The following is an 18,271-nucleotide window of genomic DNA, read 5'->3' as shown; positions in this document are numbered from 1 at the left end:
ACCAAACAATCATTGCTTACTTACAGAATAATGATCCTCGGATTAAAGTCCGCAAACTTAGTTTCTTGGATGAATACAAAGTCACAACAAGAATGTCAGCCTTTAGCTTCCGCAAAAATCAGACGCTAAAAACACGGAATCGGACGCTAAATATATTAGCGTCCGCTAACGGACGCTAAAAGGCTGATGCAAAACCCTTGGTCACTAATTCTCCAAATAGCGTCTGCTTAGCGGAAGCTAAAAAATTAGCATCTGATATTTCAAATTTAGCGACTGTCACCTTTGCAGTCACTAAATAGCGATCGTCTACTACAATTAGCGACCGCCTAGTGAGGTTTATGATGATTGATGAAACTTTATCCTTAAAGCCGTGAGACGAATATAGTGGCAGACCTTCTTGCAAAGCAAGGACTCTCAAGGGCAGACGAATTCGTGGCTTGGTTGTAGGCTAGCTTGCTTTATATATTTTTGAGGATAGAAGTTCGAACAGTTGTCACTGTGTTTCTATTTCCCCACTGTAATATTTGGATTATTTCCTCAATAAAAAGCAAGTACAAGTTATCAAAAAAGAAATATGGCATTGTTGCAGAATTTGACAGTGTTCGATGTGAGTTTTAATGTGTTGATGGGGTCATTACCGGAATCTGTTGGATGGATTATGAGCTTGGAGCAGCGAGGACGGTAATAGCAGCCATTAAAGGGGGAGATGTGAGAGGAAGAAGGAGAAGAATCATTGGAGTTGAAGAAGAGAGGAGGAGCGAGAAATTTTAGTATTGGGTTGGGCTCGTCCGACCATAACTTATGGTCAGACGGTCTGACCCAATACTTTCACTATGTTAATATATAGGGTTGATTTGCTAGACCACTACCTCTAAATCTCAAAGTTACTTGTAGTAACATCACAACCGCTACTCATAATCTACTCCAACTGCTACCCGCTACTACAACCACTACCTTATCAAACACTCATAATTTTTTTTAAATAGCGTTTCAATCTTGTCCAACCACTAACCGCTACCTCAAACACTAGTGCCAAACAAGGCCTATGAGTGGACTGCGGAGAGTAGCATTGACTCTTATCTCTAAATCATATTTTCGAAATGTTAGTTTCTTTTTTCTAAGTTAATGAAGGAAACTAACTACTTTTGCTATGAGTTTCAAAACTAAGACTACTATTTTTCTTTAACAATTGTGTTTAGTATTTATCCATACCTTTTGGAATATATATTATAACGTTATCCATATATTATTCCCAAAAAAGGAAAGAATTCAAACAAAATAATATAATTGAAGATGATATGTGTTATTCCATCTATCAATCATGATGGATATATATCATATACTAGACATAACTACATGTCTACTTCGACCGACTGACCTTTGAATAAAATTTGAAAGTTTAATCACCAATCTATTACGATTTTAATGTTTAATGTTTCAAAGTAAAACATAATGAAGTCTTATAATTATATATAACTATAAATATATAGACAACTTTTTATTTATATCTAATACTTTTATTAAGGTGATAAAATTCTCTTATCCCGATTCCATTAAAATTGTTATTTTTATCTCCAATATAATACCTTAGAAATGTTTTTTTTTTCCGAACAACTTACCATGCCATAACATTATCTATTTTTCAATTTCGCACTGGACAGAAAATTACAAAAATATAATACAATCAATTATAAAAATTATAAATAATAATATATTTGATAATTGTAACTGACCCTGGGCATACCCGGGTAAAATACTAGCTAAGTAATGAAAAGGCAAGTATTGAAAAGAGTTCAGTAGACAATGGCAGTGAGATTCATCCCTTGAGAACACTCATTAAACAATCCTCCTATGAAGTAGTGCACTCCAGCTTTTTCGAGAGGGATTTTAGTATTTCCATCATTTGCTGAAATTATAGAAAATCTTGGATCGCACTTCTCGTATGCATGAGAATTCACTTCATCTACACTATATCCTTCTGAATACCGAAAAACTACACAAATAGCCAAATAGGCAATGCACCAATTGATTAATAATATACTAGAGCATATTAGATAAGTTGCCATATAAAAAAGAAGAAATTTTCATTTTCCAATACTGTAATGATTTAGTATACTAGAAAAGTTGGGGACATATCATAATTTTTTTAAAAGAAAAATTGCCACAAATTCTACTACCGTTACTTTTTTTAGGCTACATACCTAATCTACTATTATTGTAATGGTTTATTATTGATTGTTCCTATTTGTTACTACTTGAATCAAATGATCGGGAGAGCTTGCATGATTAAAATTCACGTCATGGAATGAATGCAATGTGTTATATCGTTTAGCATTTGTGAGTGAGATGATATGTGATATGTCAACTAATTTTAGTTAAGGGAGTAGATCTCAACTTATTATAGAGATAGGAATGCTACATCTCGTTGTTAAAATCCCGATCTGAATCTTATGATCCTATCATTTTACGATTCGGAAATTTCACCGATCCCAATTCTATGTAAAATCTTAATTTTGTAGGATCTTTCTATCCTACCCAACCACGAAAAATCACATGGTAGGATCTTAATACGAATTTACGATCCTACGACTCTACGATCAAATCCTATCGTAAAAAAAAAAAAATCATAAAAAGTAATTTCACATATTAGATTTCTCCTATTAGATTTTGGTTGCATGTTAGTGTGTTGTAAAACTATCACCATTTGTTAATTAAATAAGTCATTATTAATTTCTATAAATTTTTAACATGAATTTCTCACAATATTCTAGCATAATTATCTCTATTTTACGGAATTGTAGGATCCTACGATCCGATCCTACCAACCTCTACAATTCAAAGTAGGATCTCGATCCTGATAACATTGTTACATCTAACTAAATAGTTAACCTTTTCTTTCTTAACATCATAATAGATAGATTAGTTATGGTGAAGTGTGCGTGGTTTTTACCCTGCTCGTCGACGAGAGCTGGATTTTTTCACGTAAATTACCTTCTACAATAATCTATTGATCTATTCTCTTGTGTTTGAGTCTTTTATTATTGTTTATGCATGAACTCCGTTTTATATGTGGTGTGCGTAGTTTTGACCCATTTAATCGTTTAATAACGAAAATGATTTATTATGGATTAGAAGATATTATTATTATTATTATTATTATTATTATTATTATTGTTATTATTATTATTATTATTATTATTATTATTATTATTATTATTATTATTATTATTATTATTATATTATTATTATTATTATTATTATTATTATTATTATTATTATTATTATTATTATTATTATTATTATTATTATTATTATTATTATTATTATTATGTGATACAAATCAAGTCAAACTAATTCTTAGTTTTAGCTCCTTTTTTTCTTTAAATAACGGTCTTGAATATTTTGCTTTTTCTCTTTTTTTTCATTATTTTTGATATATAAAAATATTCAAGTATCTTTAATCATTTTTACGATTAATTTCAAGCTATAGTTTATATTTCTAAGAAAAGGAAAAAGAATCAACAATTATGTATCAATTAATATCATCACCCGATGACTTGACATTTAATGCTATGGTCTCTTAAAATAATTTTATAAGAAAGTATTTGATAATAAAAGTAATTTAGATCAATTATGTCTAATTATAATCGGTTAAAATCGATACTCATATATGAAAAGAAACACAAATTGTAGAAATTTCTTTATATTAGTAAAATCAATTCTACTCGAAAAACATACTATTAATTATTTACTAAGAATGATTTAAATTGTGTAAAATTATGGAGTTTGTCTTGTAAGAGATCGCCTATAGTACTAAGCCCAATATTAAAAAGAGAATTAGCCCAATAATGATTAAATTAATTTCTTTAGATGACTAGTTTAATCCATTTAGTTATTAGGTTTACTTTTATATTAAAATTAAACCGTCTTTTTTAATAATTGTGTAAAATCATGCAAGATTAAAAGTATTATATAGTTGAAAAACTAACCGAGAATATCACCCTTGAAAAAGGTTTTGCCCTTAACCCATCGTGAGTAGTCATTGCCGGGGCCCCAACCATGATCATCACCAACCATGTAAACTTTGGCAGAAATTAGTTGCGCAACTCCCAAACAAATTATAATGACATATGAAATTGCTATTACGCTATTACCAACTTGCTTTGCCATCTTTATTAATTGACTTTATATGGATCAATATAATTTGATTGAGGTATTTGAATTATTGATCTTGTTGTAATTAAGGGATCTTACGTAATAGATTTAAGAGATTTACATATGGAATAATGTTCGCATAAACTCATTTATAATATCTAATCAATCATCTTTGTGCATTGAAAAAACAATTCAATTGTCAATATTTAAGTTTCTTTTAATGATTAGCGGACATTTAAAGGGAATGATCTTTCTACTCTTCTTCAATAAATTAGAGATCTTGGAATGAATAGGTAAAAGCTTATTAGTGACCTGCCATAACATATAGAATGAAGGTAGGTTTATGCTTTGGTCATAAATTAGTAGGCTTCAAATTAATTGAATTATGATGATAAAAATGTACATCATCACTCTTTGTGCGTGACTCTCTTCTTAGTTACCATCATTGAAAAGAACAATATGCCAGGGTTTGGAAAACCTAACATATACTCCCTCCGTTCTTTAATAGATGTAACATTTGACTTTTTACACTTGCCGAGACACAACTTTTATTGACAATATCTCTATTTTTATAAATGCAAACATTATAAGAAAGCATATTTGAATAGTGTATATCAAGACGAATCCATAAATAACTATTGATCATGGTCAAAGGGAGGTGGATGAATAATACCAAAGTCAACGTGTTACATCTAAAAAAGAACGGATGGAGTATAAAAAAACGATTTGAAAATCAAGTGATGTTTTATACAGAATGGTGCATGACCTACCATAACAATATAATGGTGTTATGTGCATTATTACAGGAATGGTGCATTGTACAAAAAAAAAATGTAGTATATGAGAGTAAGTACCAATTCAAAAGAAGAAACTCATATTATTATTTCTTCTTCTTACTTACTTCAAAATAAAATTACAACCGATGAAGTTCTAAGGAAGAGGGAAGCTAAGCTAACCCTCAACTCAAGAAAACTTCCCATACTTCCAAACTAAGTACAGAGAGAAAGAGATACATGATTAACCTCAATATTCCCACAAAAAATCGGGTAACACATTTTCATAATATATTTACAACTGCTTCACATTTGGACAAGATAATACACATTTCCACTAATTTTACAAATTTTTGCATCAGCCTGAACATCATCTCATCTTCCTCCAAACCCAATCAATTAAGAAATTAAACAGGAAAAAGGAAGAAAATTTCTCCTTCCAAGCTTTGAAATTCATGAACCTGCAACTATATTTAATTAAGAAAAAAGGGGTTAATTAGAGTTAACAATTTCATATATATATATATATATATAATATAATTGCATCCTATCAAATATTTCATCCGTCTTTTAATAATTGCAATATTTGACTTTTACACTATTCATCACTTGCTTTGATCGAAAATTTTTAACTAATACTAGTATGTAATACAAACTTTAGCATGAAAGATGTTGTTGGATTTATCTCATTATAATTTTCTCAAACACATAATTAGAGATATTAATGGTCAAAATTATTTATCGGCAAGCGTGAAAGTCAAAATAATGTTGCAGCTATTAAAAATCGGAGGAAGTATACAATATTCAATTCAAATTTGCATTGATGATTACTTCTTTTTTTTTTTAATCTAATTACATGCATGGAGAACCTAGAAAATAATAGAATTACCTGTTTTTTTTTTTTTCTAGTTTTATTGGTAGAAAATGCAGGAATAATTTTCACACTTGCTCATCTCCATCTTGATTTTGCAAAAGAGGAGCCTTGATGTCTGATGAATCAAACTTGGTAGAATCCTCTTGATCTTTTCTAGCTTCTTCCTTCACTCCCAACAATACTGTATAGTAGCCCACTCCTACTACTATTGTACCTATCACACTGCATAAAACAAGAAAATTTATTACACTTTTGTTGAAACTTCAACTCCAATTTTCTTTATTCCAAAATAACCATTTTCATAATAGTATAATTATCTCAAAATTTGTACTATTTGTTCTCTTTTTTTGAAAACAAATTTAAACTATAAATTAATAAGATGTATGGAGTTTTTCTATGAAACTAGATAGTTTCCTGTTATATACTCGCTCCGTTTCTTTTTAATCTACACATCGTTGCTTTTTTTATTTTTGGTAACATATCACATCTACTTTCTCCTCTTTTTCCACCCATTCATTCACTTTTTAATATTTTAACCTACTCTTTTGTTTCTCTCTCACACTTTTCAGTTTTTCTCTCATACTTTTATACTTCCTCCTTAGTTCTCCCCAAAATAAAGTGAGTAAATTAAAAAGAAACGGATGGAGTATAATTTACTGGCTAATTTTTTTGCTTAAAGCCATATCCTTTTAATTCATTGTTTGGTTCTTTTGATTTCAATAGTGTTTTACTATTTAATTTATTCCTTCTCTCATTGACAAACTTCCCTCCTTTGAGGAGCCATGCATGCATGGCTCCATTGATCAACGTAAGGCCAAGGAGGAGATAATAGTGTGGGGCCAATGCTTGCTTAAGCAAACATAATAAATAATTAATGGGTCTATGATTTATGAATATAGGGTTCTATTGGTTAATTTTATTCCTTTTCCCATGACTTTGAATCTAAAAAAAAAGTTAGAAAAGGACCTAATAACAGAATCTTGATTATATTCATTAAGTGACATAATCAACCCTCAAAGAAGGTTTATCTACGCGTTTATCTAGAAACACTCCAAGCAATAAGTATTATATTGATGAAATACCTCTACTATTTAAATAATACAAGTGTCTAATAGTTTTTTCCAACAATATAATTCTTAGCAGAATTTATACACATCGTTTTTTATTTCATACTATCATTTGATGACAAAGATTGGAAAATGAGCAAACGAGTAAAAAATTACCTCGAGTTCATGGTACATTCGAGTTTATGATAAAAATTATATTTTTCATAGGATTAACTTTTAACAACGGGGATACATTTCAATGGTAAGTTTAACTAAAAAAAACCCTTTAGTAAAGTAGAATTATTACCTTCCATAACAAAGAGTACCGAAAAAGCTTTCGCCAAAAAAGTTAGCCCAAAAAATCCCAGCAGGTTTGAACATGGCCACATACATCGGGCCCTTTAAGCTCATGATCCATGCTTGGACTCTGCTACGGACTAGTGTCCCGAATATGGCCTGCATTTTTCGTCCACATACATTATTTACATATTTTTGTACTATATCAGAGTAGAGTAAAAATTCTTCCACGAAATTTCCTTTTGTGAGTACTTGTTGGGATTGGATGTAATAATTAAGTTTGTGGTTTTGAATATAAAATTTAAGGGGAAAAAAATCTATTCATAGAGATTTGTCCTAAATCTTAATAAGCTGTTTTTTTTAAGACTTGGATTCGAGTCTGTTCTCTTTAACTTATTATACTTATTTTTAGTAAAATTAAGAAAAATTGAGAAGAAGCGATTTTTTTTTAAAAAATAAACTTTATAAGATATTAGAAAAGTTAAGACAAATTTAGAAAATTTAAAAAAAAAAAAAAAACAATTCAGAATGTCTTGAAAGACTCGAAAGTAAATAAGACAAGTTAAGATAAGATAAGTTCAAGAGAATATACTCTTAAAAGTAAAATTGACATACCTTTTTTTAAATGCTCATTTATTAGTTTTTTTTACAAAAATAAAAATTGTTAAATCATTAGATAATTAGCTAATCTCGAATAAAATTTGTCTTATGATCTTAATAGTATTAAAAAAACTTAACTTTCTTTGCTATGAAAAAAAAAAGAGATTTTGGATATCTAATATGGAGTATTACTAAAGTTAGTGAATCAAGAAAAATAAAAAGTAAGTGCTTACTGTTAAGACGATAATAAGGAGCTCCAAGTCCATCTGTAATTTCCAAGCATTCAAATCTCCATTTGCAATGATGTCCACAAAAAATGTTTGGAGGGTTCCAAAAATAGTGTAACAAGTTACTATCACCATCATATCTGGAAATCTTTTAAATGTTGAAACCTGATCACCCAAAAATTAAACGTCTTACAACTAGTAACATTTTGGAAGCAATAAAAGAAAGCTATTAGGCTAGAGTAGTTTCTAAAATTTTAAGTTCATTCTTTATTCTTTTACTAATACAATAACTATTAAACTGCACACGTACACTTTTAAACCTATATATTTTTTTGACCTAATTTATCGCTAACAGCTACTAATATGACTACGAGCTATCGTGACACGTACAAAGTATATATCTAAACACTTCATCTTAATTGGTTCTTGCATGCTATATTTTGTTTAACAACTCAATTATGAAAAGATATAAAAAGAAAGCAAGAAAATGTATGCATGGATTTACAAAGAAAATATACCTGAATCATACTCCAAATTGCAATGAAAAATGTAGCACAAGCAAGCAATAAAGTGCCGAACATCCATTCTTGAGTAGTGGCGACGAAGACGAAGTTAAGCTTAGTACCATGGAGCATGAGAGGACGAATAATAGGTCCTGGTAGCATGGACGGTCCAAGGTACAAGGCCACCGTTAAAGCTCCTACCGAAGAGACTACAACTCCCACTAACTTCATGCGTGTGGCTTTGCTCTTCAACTTCAACTCAGTTTTCCTAATATTGTATCACAAACACAAACCTAGTTAGCTCACTCCACTCTAATTGTTTTAAGAATAGAAATATTATCTTGTCGTTAGATAATTTTTTTTTCACAAGGACGAATATGAGGTTATAGGGTAGTTGAACTGTTTGGTGTATCTGTACCTCAAATGAGAGGTAATGGGTTCGAGTCTTAAAACACACATTTTAATTTATTGTTTAATATGTTTCATTTGATTATTGTGTAGAAGAGGGAGAGTACATATTAGTATATTACAACATGACATGTTCTTGCCTTGAGTTATACTCACTACTACATCTTTTTTTATTTGTTACATTTACTTTAGCACGTAGATCAAGAAAACAAGTGTAGACCATTGAAAAGTAGAGCAATAAAATATAAATTAGTTGTCTTTTTGTGTGGTGAAGAAAAAAAATAAGGGTTAAAGGTAAATAATATATGATTAACACATACTGAAAGTAAAAATATTTAGCAAATGTAACAACTGAAAAGAAATATATTTAAATAATAAAATATAGCAATTAAAAAAGACGAAGACAACATATATACAATAATTAGTCAAAGAAGGAGTATACGCCAAATTTTTAACATGAGACCTCTATAAAAAAAACGTTTAAATGATTCATATTGAAAAGTTATTCTAACAAGGACCAGGGCACAAATTGGAGCCATTAGGTGATGTAATGATCACATAGTTGGCCAAACTTGATATAAAGACAAGCAAGAAGCAACAAGTAATTGTCAAAAAAAAAAAGCAACAAATGAGCACCACGTACAATTTTTTTTAACTTGTTTTAATATACTTGCTAGTTGCTACACTTCTATTATACTTGTTGATATCATAAATGGAATTCTTATTATCCTTAAATATTTGCTAGATCTCCTACTTTAACTTATAATATACTCATATTTTTTTTCTTTAACAAATACTTTTATAGTTTTAAAAAAGTGACGATCACCTATTTTCTTTTTCCACCTTTTCTTAAAAACTGTCTACTTTCTCTATATAACATCTAAATTCGGGAGGAGGAAGTATATATTAATATGTTTATTCTATCAACCCTAGACCTTTTCTTAATGCATGGTGTAGAAAAATTAAACTCCAAAAACAATCAATCAAAGGATAACTTATGTCAATTAATATCAATTCAAAATTTCCCACCTAATAAAGGTGGTCCAATTCCTAATATCTCTTGAACACCATTAATTTGATTTTGTAGGTCCCATCATATACATTAGTAAAATTATATTAATCATCATATCTTATATAAGTTATAATAATTCTCCTATGTTAAGTTGCTGACGCCCACTAAAAAAAATAAAGCAAAGGCAACTATCATATATACAAAATAGCTAAAAAGTGGGAAAGCATTATATATAGAGGGCCATACGATGGGGGTCTCACAAAATTGACAAATTCCATGCAAAATTTTGATGTATAAAGATGTGAAGAAAGGTATGCATACCTGAGAATAAGATTGAGGAAAAACTGAAAGGATGGTAGTAAAAGTCCCATTGCACATACAACTATTGGTGAGCTGTCACGTAACCCCGTAAATGCAAGGTTCTGAGCTATTGTTATCCTGCCATCCATTCATATATAATTATGTATATTAGCTTAATTAGTAACATAATTAATCACCATAATAAAGTGAAGTACAATACTACATGCGCCAAAAAAAAGAATTGTCCACTTGCTAATATCAGTAGTATGTAATAGAATGGATAATTCTTCTTAAAATAAATGAAACACTTAAGGGCCCGTTCGGCATCTGTGTAAGTTTCTAGTTTTTGGTTTAATGAATATAAAAGTCGTATGATATAAGGGGAATAATAAGCTTAAAATTAGTCATACTTATACTAAATATACAATTTTGAAAGTTGACAACTAAAAACTGAAAACTTTATTTGGTATTCACGTCTGAAATCTGCTATTTGTATTTTTCTCCTCATCACATCGGCCCCTAATTTTATTTCTCTCATCTCTTAAGGGTCGTATCAAGGTCTTACATTTTGTTTAAAATAGATTGGATCAAAAATAAGTATATGTTTCTAAAAAAAGGATTGTATGTTTTTAAGACCGTTCACGACTCATATTCATTGATTTAGATCGCACATGTATATATAGATCGATAATCTCTTCACTTTTCGATTGAGAGTGTAATACTTAATAATTAAAAGATCTGAAAATAATCTTACTATCTTCATGATAACTGGCTTTCTAACAATGGATTTAAAAAGCCTAGCCTCTTAAAAATGCACGTACAGGTAGTTGAATTAGTTTATTGAATGTACTACTATAGGGTCAATGACATCAAATCAGAACAATATTGATAGATGGTATCTAAGTGTTTTTTTTTTTTAAGGAAGTATCTAAGATTTTTAGTGAGTAGTGGTATATTGTATGAATCCACTAACTAAATAATTAAGAAAAATAAATATATGGCCCACAAAGTTATTATAGCTAGCTAGGTCCCCAAGTTCTTGTCTTAGAATACATAGATTTTTTTCCCATTACTTTGAAGAGCACCAACATAGACTCAATTCGATGAAAGACATTGCCAATATATATTCAGCTTGCATTTATCATATAACAAATAAAGTAGGTAGGTATCAAAAAACTAACTCGACCAAAAAGTTAAGCTGATGGTTGAATTCGCATAAATAGTTTTATACTCTATCAGTAAGAATATTCGAATATATCACATGCTTGTTTGGGTACGTATATGTGTGTGATTCATGGAAAATGAAAACCAAATAGAGAACATACCCAATAAGACCCAAGAGGAAGAATCGTGTGATAAGCTTTCCATTGAAGATCTTCTTCATACTGCCAAGTACAAAAGAAAAAGAAGAAATTATTAGTAGATTGAATTTTATTTCAATTATCTTGAAATATGTTTCAAGATCATATATTATACATATATCAAGATGATATGTAATAAAAAAATAATGTGATTGGACCAACAAACTTACCTATCTCTATGATAGATGAGAGAATAAGCAAGAAGAAGAACAGAAGAAAGAGCATTAGAGTAAGCCACAAACACAAATTGGCTCATTCCTAAACCCATAGCTGATTTTGCTGTTATAGTTAAGGCAATTGTACACCCTTCTATTAGAAACATGGTCATAAATGGAATAACTTCCCACATCTTTCCTCCCAATAGCGATTCCATAAATTAATCCCAACTTTCACTCGTCTTCTTCTCGTTCTCGTTTGTCGAGGCGATTCCTTAAAAGCAAGTACTCCTACCACAGAGATGATAAAGAAGAAATTACTCTTCTTTCTGATATTTCCTTGGTGGATGGATGAAAGAAGAATGTTTCTTCTTCAACGTTTTATACCAGAAAAAATAATGGAGAGAAAAATAAAAAATAAATATTGAAATGAAAAGAGGAGATTTTGTTTGGTTACCCTTTCATGAACACATGAAGCTACTTAGGGGACGAGAAGTAGCAGTTCGACCCACAAGTCGTCAAAAACAGTGAGCTGACTCAGCTTATTGTGTTTGTTAATCCTTTGACCTTTGCTGAGGTATGTTCCCCTCTAATTTTACTTTTTTTTTTTTTTATGGTGTTACATGCCATGCTACAATTTGTCCATTTCTATTAATAAAATCTTTACTTAATTGTTAATTACGGCCTCCAATACACAAATTTGATCATTAATATTTTTCTTATTACATATCAGTATTGTATCTATATCGATCAAATTAATCTAACAATATATATATAGTGACACTACATCATTCTGAAGGTGAGGTTTTTTTACCGCCCCTCCCTCTCAAGGAGTTTGACATGCAAATTTTAACTGATTAAACATGAACGAGGTGTCAATTTAATATTAGCAGAAAGAATTACGGTTAAAGTTCATTAAACTTGATTCTCTTGTACGCTTATAAAAAGACGGATAAAGTATCGTTCTTATGTGGTTAATCCAAAAAAAAGAGATACATGATTATGTAAGGGTGAATGAGTAATATAATCTAAGAGGGTCCCAACTAAATTGTGTTTGTGGCTGATATTAGCCCATAATAATACCCCACCAAATTGGAAAATTTTTGATTTTATTAAGTTTAAGAGATCTATTCGGGTACTCTGAGAGGTGCACTTTTAAGTGTTTGAGTGTTTAAGTTAGGGTTATGTCATCAAAGGAATAGTACTTATGTTCTAAAACGTGGGCTAAGTTTGTATATATACCACGCAGTTGTTAAGTAAGCATATATAAGTTGACGAATTAGTTGTTGAAACTTCTAATTAGCTGTACAAAATGAAGAATATAATTCTATCCAAAACGTTAATCTTCATTAATAATTTTTTGAAGTTGGAACTATTTATTTGCAATGTCAGCAGTTTCAGATTTTCTGGATAAGGAAAGCTCAATTATACTAATACTAATATTAATTTTGTAACACTTGCCGCCACCGCCCATCTAATAAGCATATATTGGCTCTTAATTTTCTATACCTTTGATAATATGACTCTTAACTCTATTGTCTCGACCTCTTGGGGTTGTTTGCAATGCCCTAGCCTAATGATTCTTTATACTTCTTCCGTTTCGTTTTAAATGCAATAAAAAAGTATTATTTGTAAGATATAAAATATTTATTTATTGCATTTAAAACGAAACGGAGAAAACGGAGGAAGTATGTAATGTACTTCAGAATTCAGATGATGTAGGGCTCGTAGGGGAGTCGCGTTTATGGATATGATTAAACTAGATTTTGGCCCGAGGTTAGCTCAAATTCGAAATGTGTTACATATAAGAAAAAACAATAGGTTAACTTTGAGTATTAAAATGTGAAATCTTAAAGATATGTGTTTTAAGCTAGAAAAATTACATGAAAAAAATGAAGTATAAGATTAAGAGATAAAAGAAGATGGATTTTTCTAGATTAATTTTGACATGAAAAAGTTTATGAAGAAAGTGATATGTGTAATACTTGATTATTATGATAGTATCAAGCATATTATGTGGTTTACTATCGATTATATGTGAGTTCATTTTAATTTCTATAAGTTTGCTAAAATGTGTCTTTCGAGATAAAACTAGGTACATACATCTTAATTTGGACCTGGAGTAGTTCTTATCACAATGATCACACTAGCTAGATAATTGCTGTAGATGCTACATAATTGGATATCACGTCTTATAATTAAACAAGGCACACAATACATTAGGTATACCCTAAATAACGATCTAAGCAACCTATCACTGCTACAAAACCACGTTATGGAATTGCCTCTTTATTAGAGTTGTGATCGAGTTGTAAAATTATATTGTAAATGACACATATATGTGAAGCGACAAACTACGTACAATATTATATTACCTCATTTTCATAATAGTTTTCACTTCTTAATTATTTTTCATGGGAGTTAATGAAAATAGAAGGAATAGTAAATTTAAAAGTTGTGTCAGTGATGAATATCAAAACTACGAATGTATCATCTCGTGTAATGTGAAATTTATCGTAAACTCGTTGAGTCGTGTCTTTAATTTTTCGTAGACTATTAATTGCATACATCTAGATTTCGATATAATTAGTTGTCTTAGCAACGATTATGAATGCTAGCTAGCTAGAATACAGTCGTCAATAGTACATTATATACTACGTACGTCAAACGTTCTTTAGATCCTAATGGATTCAACTGACCTACACTAAATATATGAAAAGAAAGAAAATGATTTGTGATTCAAATGCTGAAATGATACAAAACGTAGAAAATATTCATCTTCATCTTAATAATACATTGGAGTTGAACTACAGATGACAGTGGATCACCACTCAGCAATTTCCAACTTTTATTTGGATGATGAAAGCTTCATTGAATTATTAAGCAAAACCTTATCTTTTGATAACTTGACTCTTTAACTGTATTGACCTCTTAGGGTTGGGGTCGTTTAAAATGGCATGACCTAATTGTTCTTCACGATGATCTCGTCTATATTGTCTAATATATTACTGTGTGAAATAAAATATTATCCTACATTATTGTTCATATTCACCAAAATCAAAGAATTGATGTCGTATATGTGGTAATATAGTGATGCTTCATGTTAAATTTATGAAGAGCTTTGATTGAGACGGTCTTAATTAGTTTTTTTATCCATGTGAGCCAAGAAGGCAGTACAAAGTACAAAGAGGGGGAGGAGGATTCGAATATGTGACCTAGCATTCACAACACCTCAATCTTAACCACTAGGCCAAGACATCCTTGGTCGACCGACTTAATTAGTTATTGGGGTATCTGCCATTTTAGTTTATATGTGCTTCTTTATCAGTTTTATATACATATATTTGTTATCAGTTTATGCATATTTGTTACTAGAATATAAGTTTATAGTTTCTGAAATGAAATATACGCTGATATAAAATTTACATAAACTGATAGCAAATACGTACAAACAAAACAACTAATTATGAAATATAAGTTTATAGTTTCTGAAATGAAATATACGCTGATATAAAATTTACATAAACTGATAGCAAATACGTACAAACAAAACAACTAATTATGAAATATATGTAAATTGACATGAAATATGCATAAATTGATAACAACTATATATAAACTAATAACGTCATAAATATGCGTAAAGTAATAACAAAAATACATAAACTTGTAACGTATACATGTGAACCGAACTTGGTAAAATCACGTCTCTAGGTCTCATCCAAGTTCTTTTTGTAAATTTATACTTCATGAACCATATACTTCCTACGTTCTATTTTAAATGAAACATAGGAGATTGACACAGGGGTTTAGAAGAGGAGAAATATAGAGAAAAAGAGGCACCCATGTGATGAGGAGAGGGGTAATATATACTACCTCTGTTTTTATTTAGTTGCAACGTTTTGACTTTCACGCTTGCCAATGTACAATTTCAAATCGTTTTATCTCTAATTGTATGTAAGTAAAAATTATAAAAATTTGATTATGATAAGCTTACATCGAAACGAATCAAACAAGATCCCACATGACTATGTTTTGTTTAACATATAAATCAATAAATGTGGTCAAATAAGAGAACATGAATAGTGCAATTTGTCAAACGTTGCAACTAAAAGAGAACGGAGGTAGTATAGAAGAGTAAATACCAAATAAAGTCTAGCTAAGTTAGCTCATCCAGAAATCAGTTATGATGATTTTCTCCTTCAATATTGTAAATCCCCTTGGGAGGAGCTATATATCAATGTAAAAGATTTAACCTTTGAATTTTTGCAACAATTCTGTATTGAGGGGACTGATGAACCCTTGGCTACTTTTAGTATTTTGTAATAACTCTTTAATATGCTATTAATTTAATATATTACTCCCTTTAACCGAAAAAACCCAAATAAAGTAACGTTTTATTTGTTTTGAAATGACATTCAATGGTAATTTTTTTCATTTATTTAGAACGGAGGAAGAATGTAATTTAATTGTCATAAATGTTGATTATGTCTGTATATATATATATATATATAATATATATAATATAATATATATTAATATATATATATATATATATTGAGGTTGCGACAAGTACCACCCTTATGATGAGAAATTTCGTCGTATGATTGGGCGAACCTTCTTACTACAGTCATGATCACATAAATCAAAGGGTTTATATAGCGCACGTAGAATACAGACTATTTATCCCGAATTGAGTTCCACATGCACAGTGGTTCGTTCCCTCTGGAACCTGAGTCCTGACCACCATATACGTACAGAGAGAAAACACACATGCATAGATTATTGATTATTTCTGATGAATAACTAATAATCAATTGCAAGTTTCTTAAATAAAAGTCTCTCTAAAAGTTTGGGTTGAATAAAGGTAAGATTGCAAAGGTTTGATCCTTCATTATTAACATTAAAGAATACCTACAAAAGATGAATCTTACTATAATATGATCATTATTGTAAAGACCTACGTACAAAAGATGAATCTTAGCTTAGCTAGTGGTTAAGATTGAGGTATTGTGAACGATAGGTTCGAATCTCCCTTTCTCTTCTTTGTATTCTGTACTGTCTTCGTGGCTTATATAGATCAAAAAGAAAAAATCATTATTGTAAAGACCATATTATCCACAAACATATGCCACATCAGTGTAATTGAAGGGATATGTCAGATATAATGGGATCCTTTAGGATTCCAACTAAGCCAGAAAATGTATGGAAGAAGATCATAACGTATTTTATGGTTCAAAAGCTGAAATGATTCAAATGTTCGAACTTATTATAAGGTCCAGGTAGTAATAAGGATTTCATTTATAGCATATATAGGATATGACATTTTTATGGTAATGAAGCAAAACAATAACATCATGAGGAGGAGAATATGGATGGACTGTAAACCGCACAAATATGGTATTATGCAAGATTAGTCACATATAACCAAACCGCCCTATATCATAAAAGAGGAAGTGTATGGTTGGATCCTAAACGTAGGGTTCGATCAAGTGGGAGAAGAATGTGTGATTTTGAGTTCAAATGGAAAGTGAGTTTGAATATAGGCCATCCTACAAAAGAATTTTGGATTCTATTCCTTGTATCATTTCAAAGTTATTATTCTTTTAGTAATATGTACCTATCTATATATGTTATTCCTTTTTTTCGATAAGAAACAAATTACAATTTGGAGGCCCTTCTGATATAGTATAAAATTATTCTTGAGATTTCAATCATCGTCAGCTTAAGCTTTTGGTTGAGTACGTTGGTCCTTTGACATGGTACCAGACCAACGTGACATAGAGGTCACGCATTCAAATCTCACATCCTCCCCTACTCTTTAAGTGTAATATTTAGCGCCATGTATGAGGAGGCATGTGCTGCATCAACACTTCAAGCCCGATGGGCTCTCGCGTGAGGGGTGTGATAGAGTATAAAACTATTCATGGGACTTCAACCATCAGCATAAACTTTTGGTTGAGTTGGTCCTTTGCCACCTCATCTCGAGGGAAACACCTAATTTATCATATTGATGAATTGAGAGGAGTTGCAGGCTATTATCAGTACTGATATACATAGAAGAGTTTACAAGATGACATACATTAACTATCCCTTTAGCTTTTCTATTTTCTTCGTGGAAGATTTGATTAATTTTCCAGTGCTCGAAGTGTTGAAGAAGCAATTTGATGGCGGTGATGATGTTTTTCCATGGAGTGTTCCAGTGGCCTTAATAGTTATTCCCTTTGTTTCACAACAGCCTTAATAGCTTTTGAAACATACCAAATAAGAAAAATAAAAAGGATTGATTTAAAAAAATGTAGATTGATAGGAGAAAGAAAAATAGAAAACGCGTTATTGTATATATAATATATATTAAAAGACATTCCTAAACAATGAATGATGTCACGTGTAACTTTCCCTTAGAGTGTTTAATTGCATCTGATGCCATGTGGCGCTTTCCCTTAGGGTGTTACTGCATATGATCCATGTACAATAAAAAAAAATAGAAAATGCATTATTGTATGAGATTTCACCTTGTGATCACAAGTATGTGTACTCAAGCCTTAACCACTAGACTA

General features: G+C 30.4%; 1 protein-coding gene across 1 annotated transcript; it reads right to left on the bottom strand.

Annotated features, from left to right (window-relative positions):
* Positions 1–5,012: 5,012 nt before the first annotated feature.
* LOC104897431 (WAT1-related protein At1g70260) lies at positions 5,013–12,165 on the bottom strand. The gene is made up of 8 exons (XM_057395396.1): positions 11,727–12,165; positions 11,521–11,580; positions 10,217–10,333; positions 8,491–8,743; positions 7,979–8,137; positions 7,156–7,304; positions 5,818–6,024; positions 5,013–5,395 (listed from the first exon to the last, which is right to left on the bottom strand). The coding sequence occupies exons 1-7, from the start codon at positions 11,927–11,929 to the stop codon at positions 5,868–5,870; spliced, it is 1,098 nt and encodes a 365-aa protein (XP_057251379.1). The 5' UTR covers positions 11,930–12,165; the 3' UTR covers positions 5,013–5,395; positions 5,818–5,867.
* Between the last annotated feature and the right edge of the window lie 6,106 nt (positions 12,166–18,271).

This window comes from Beta vulgaris, chromosome 6 (assembly GCF_026745355.1).
Source record: "Beta vulgaris subsp. vulgaris cultivar EL10 chromosome 6, EL10.2, whole genome shotgun sequence".
Taxonomy (NCBI): Eukaryota; Viridiplantae; Streptophyta; class Magnoliopsida; order Caryophyllales; family Amaranthaceae; genus Beta; species Beta vulgaris.
The sequence above is the reverse complement of the archived record's forward strand: the minus strand, read 5'-3'. Positions and strand labels throughout refer to the sequence as shown.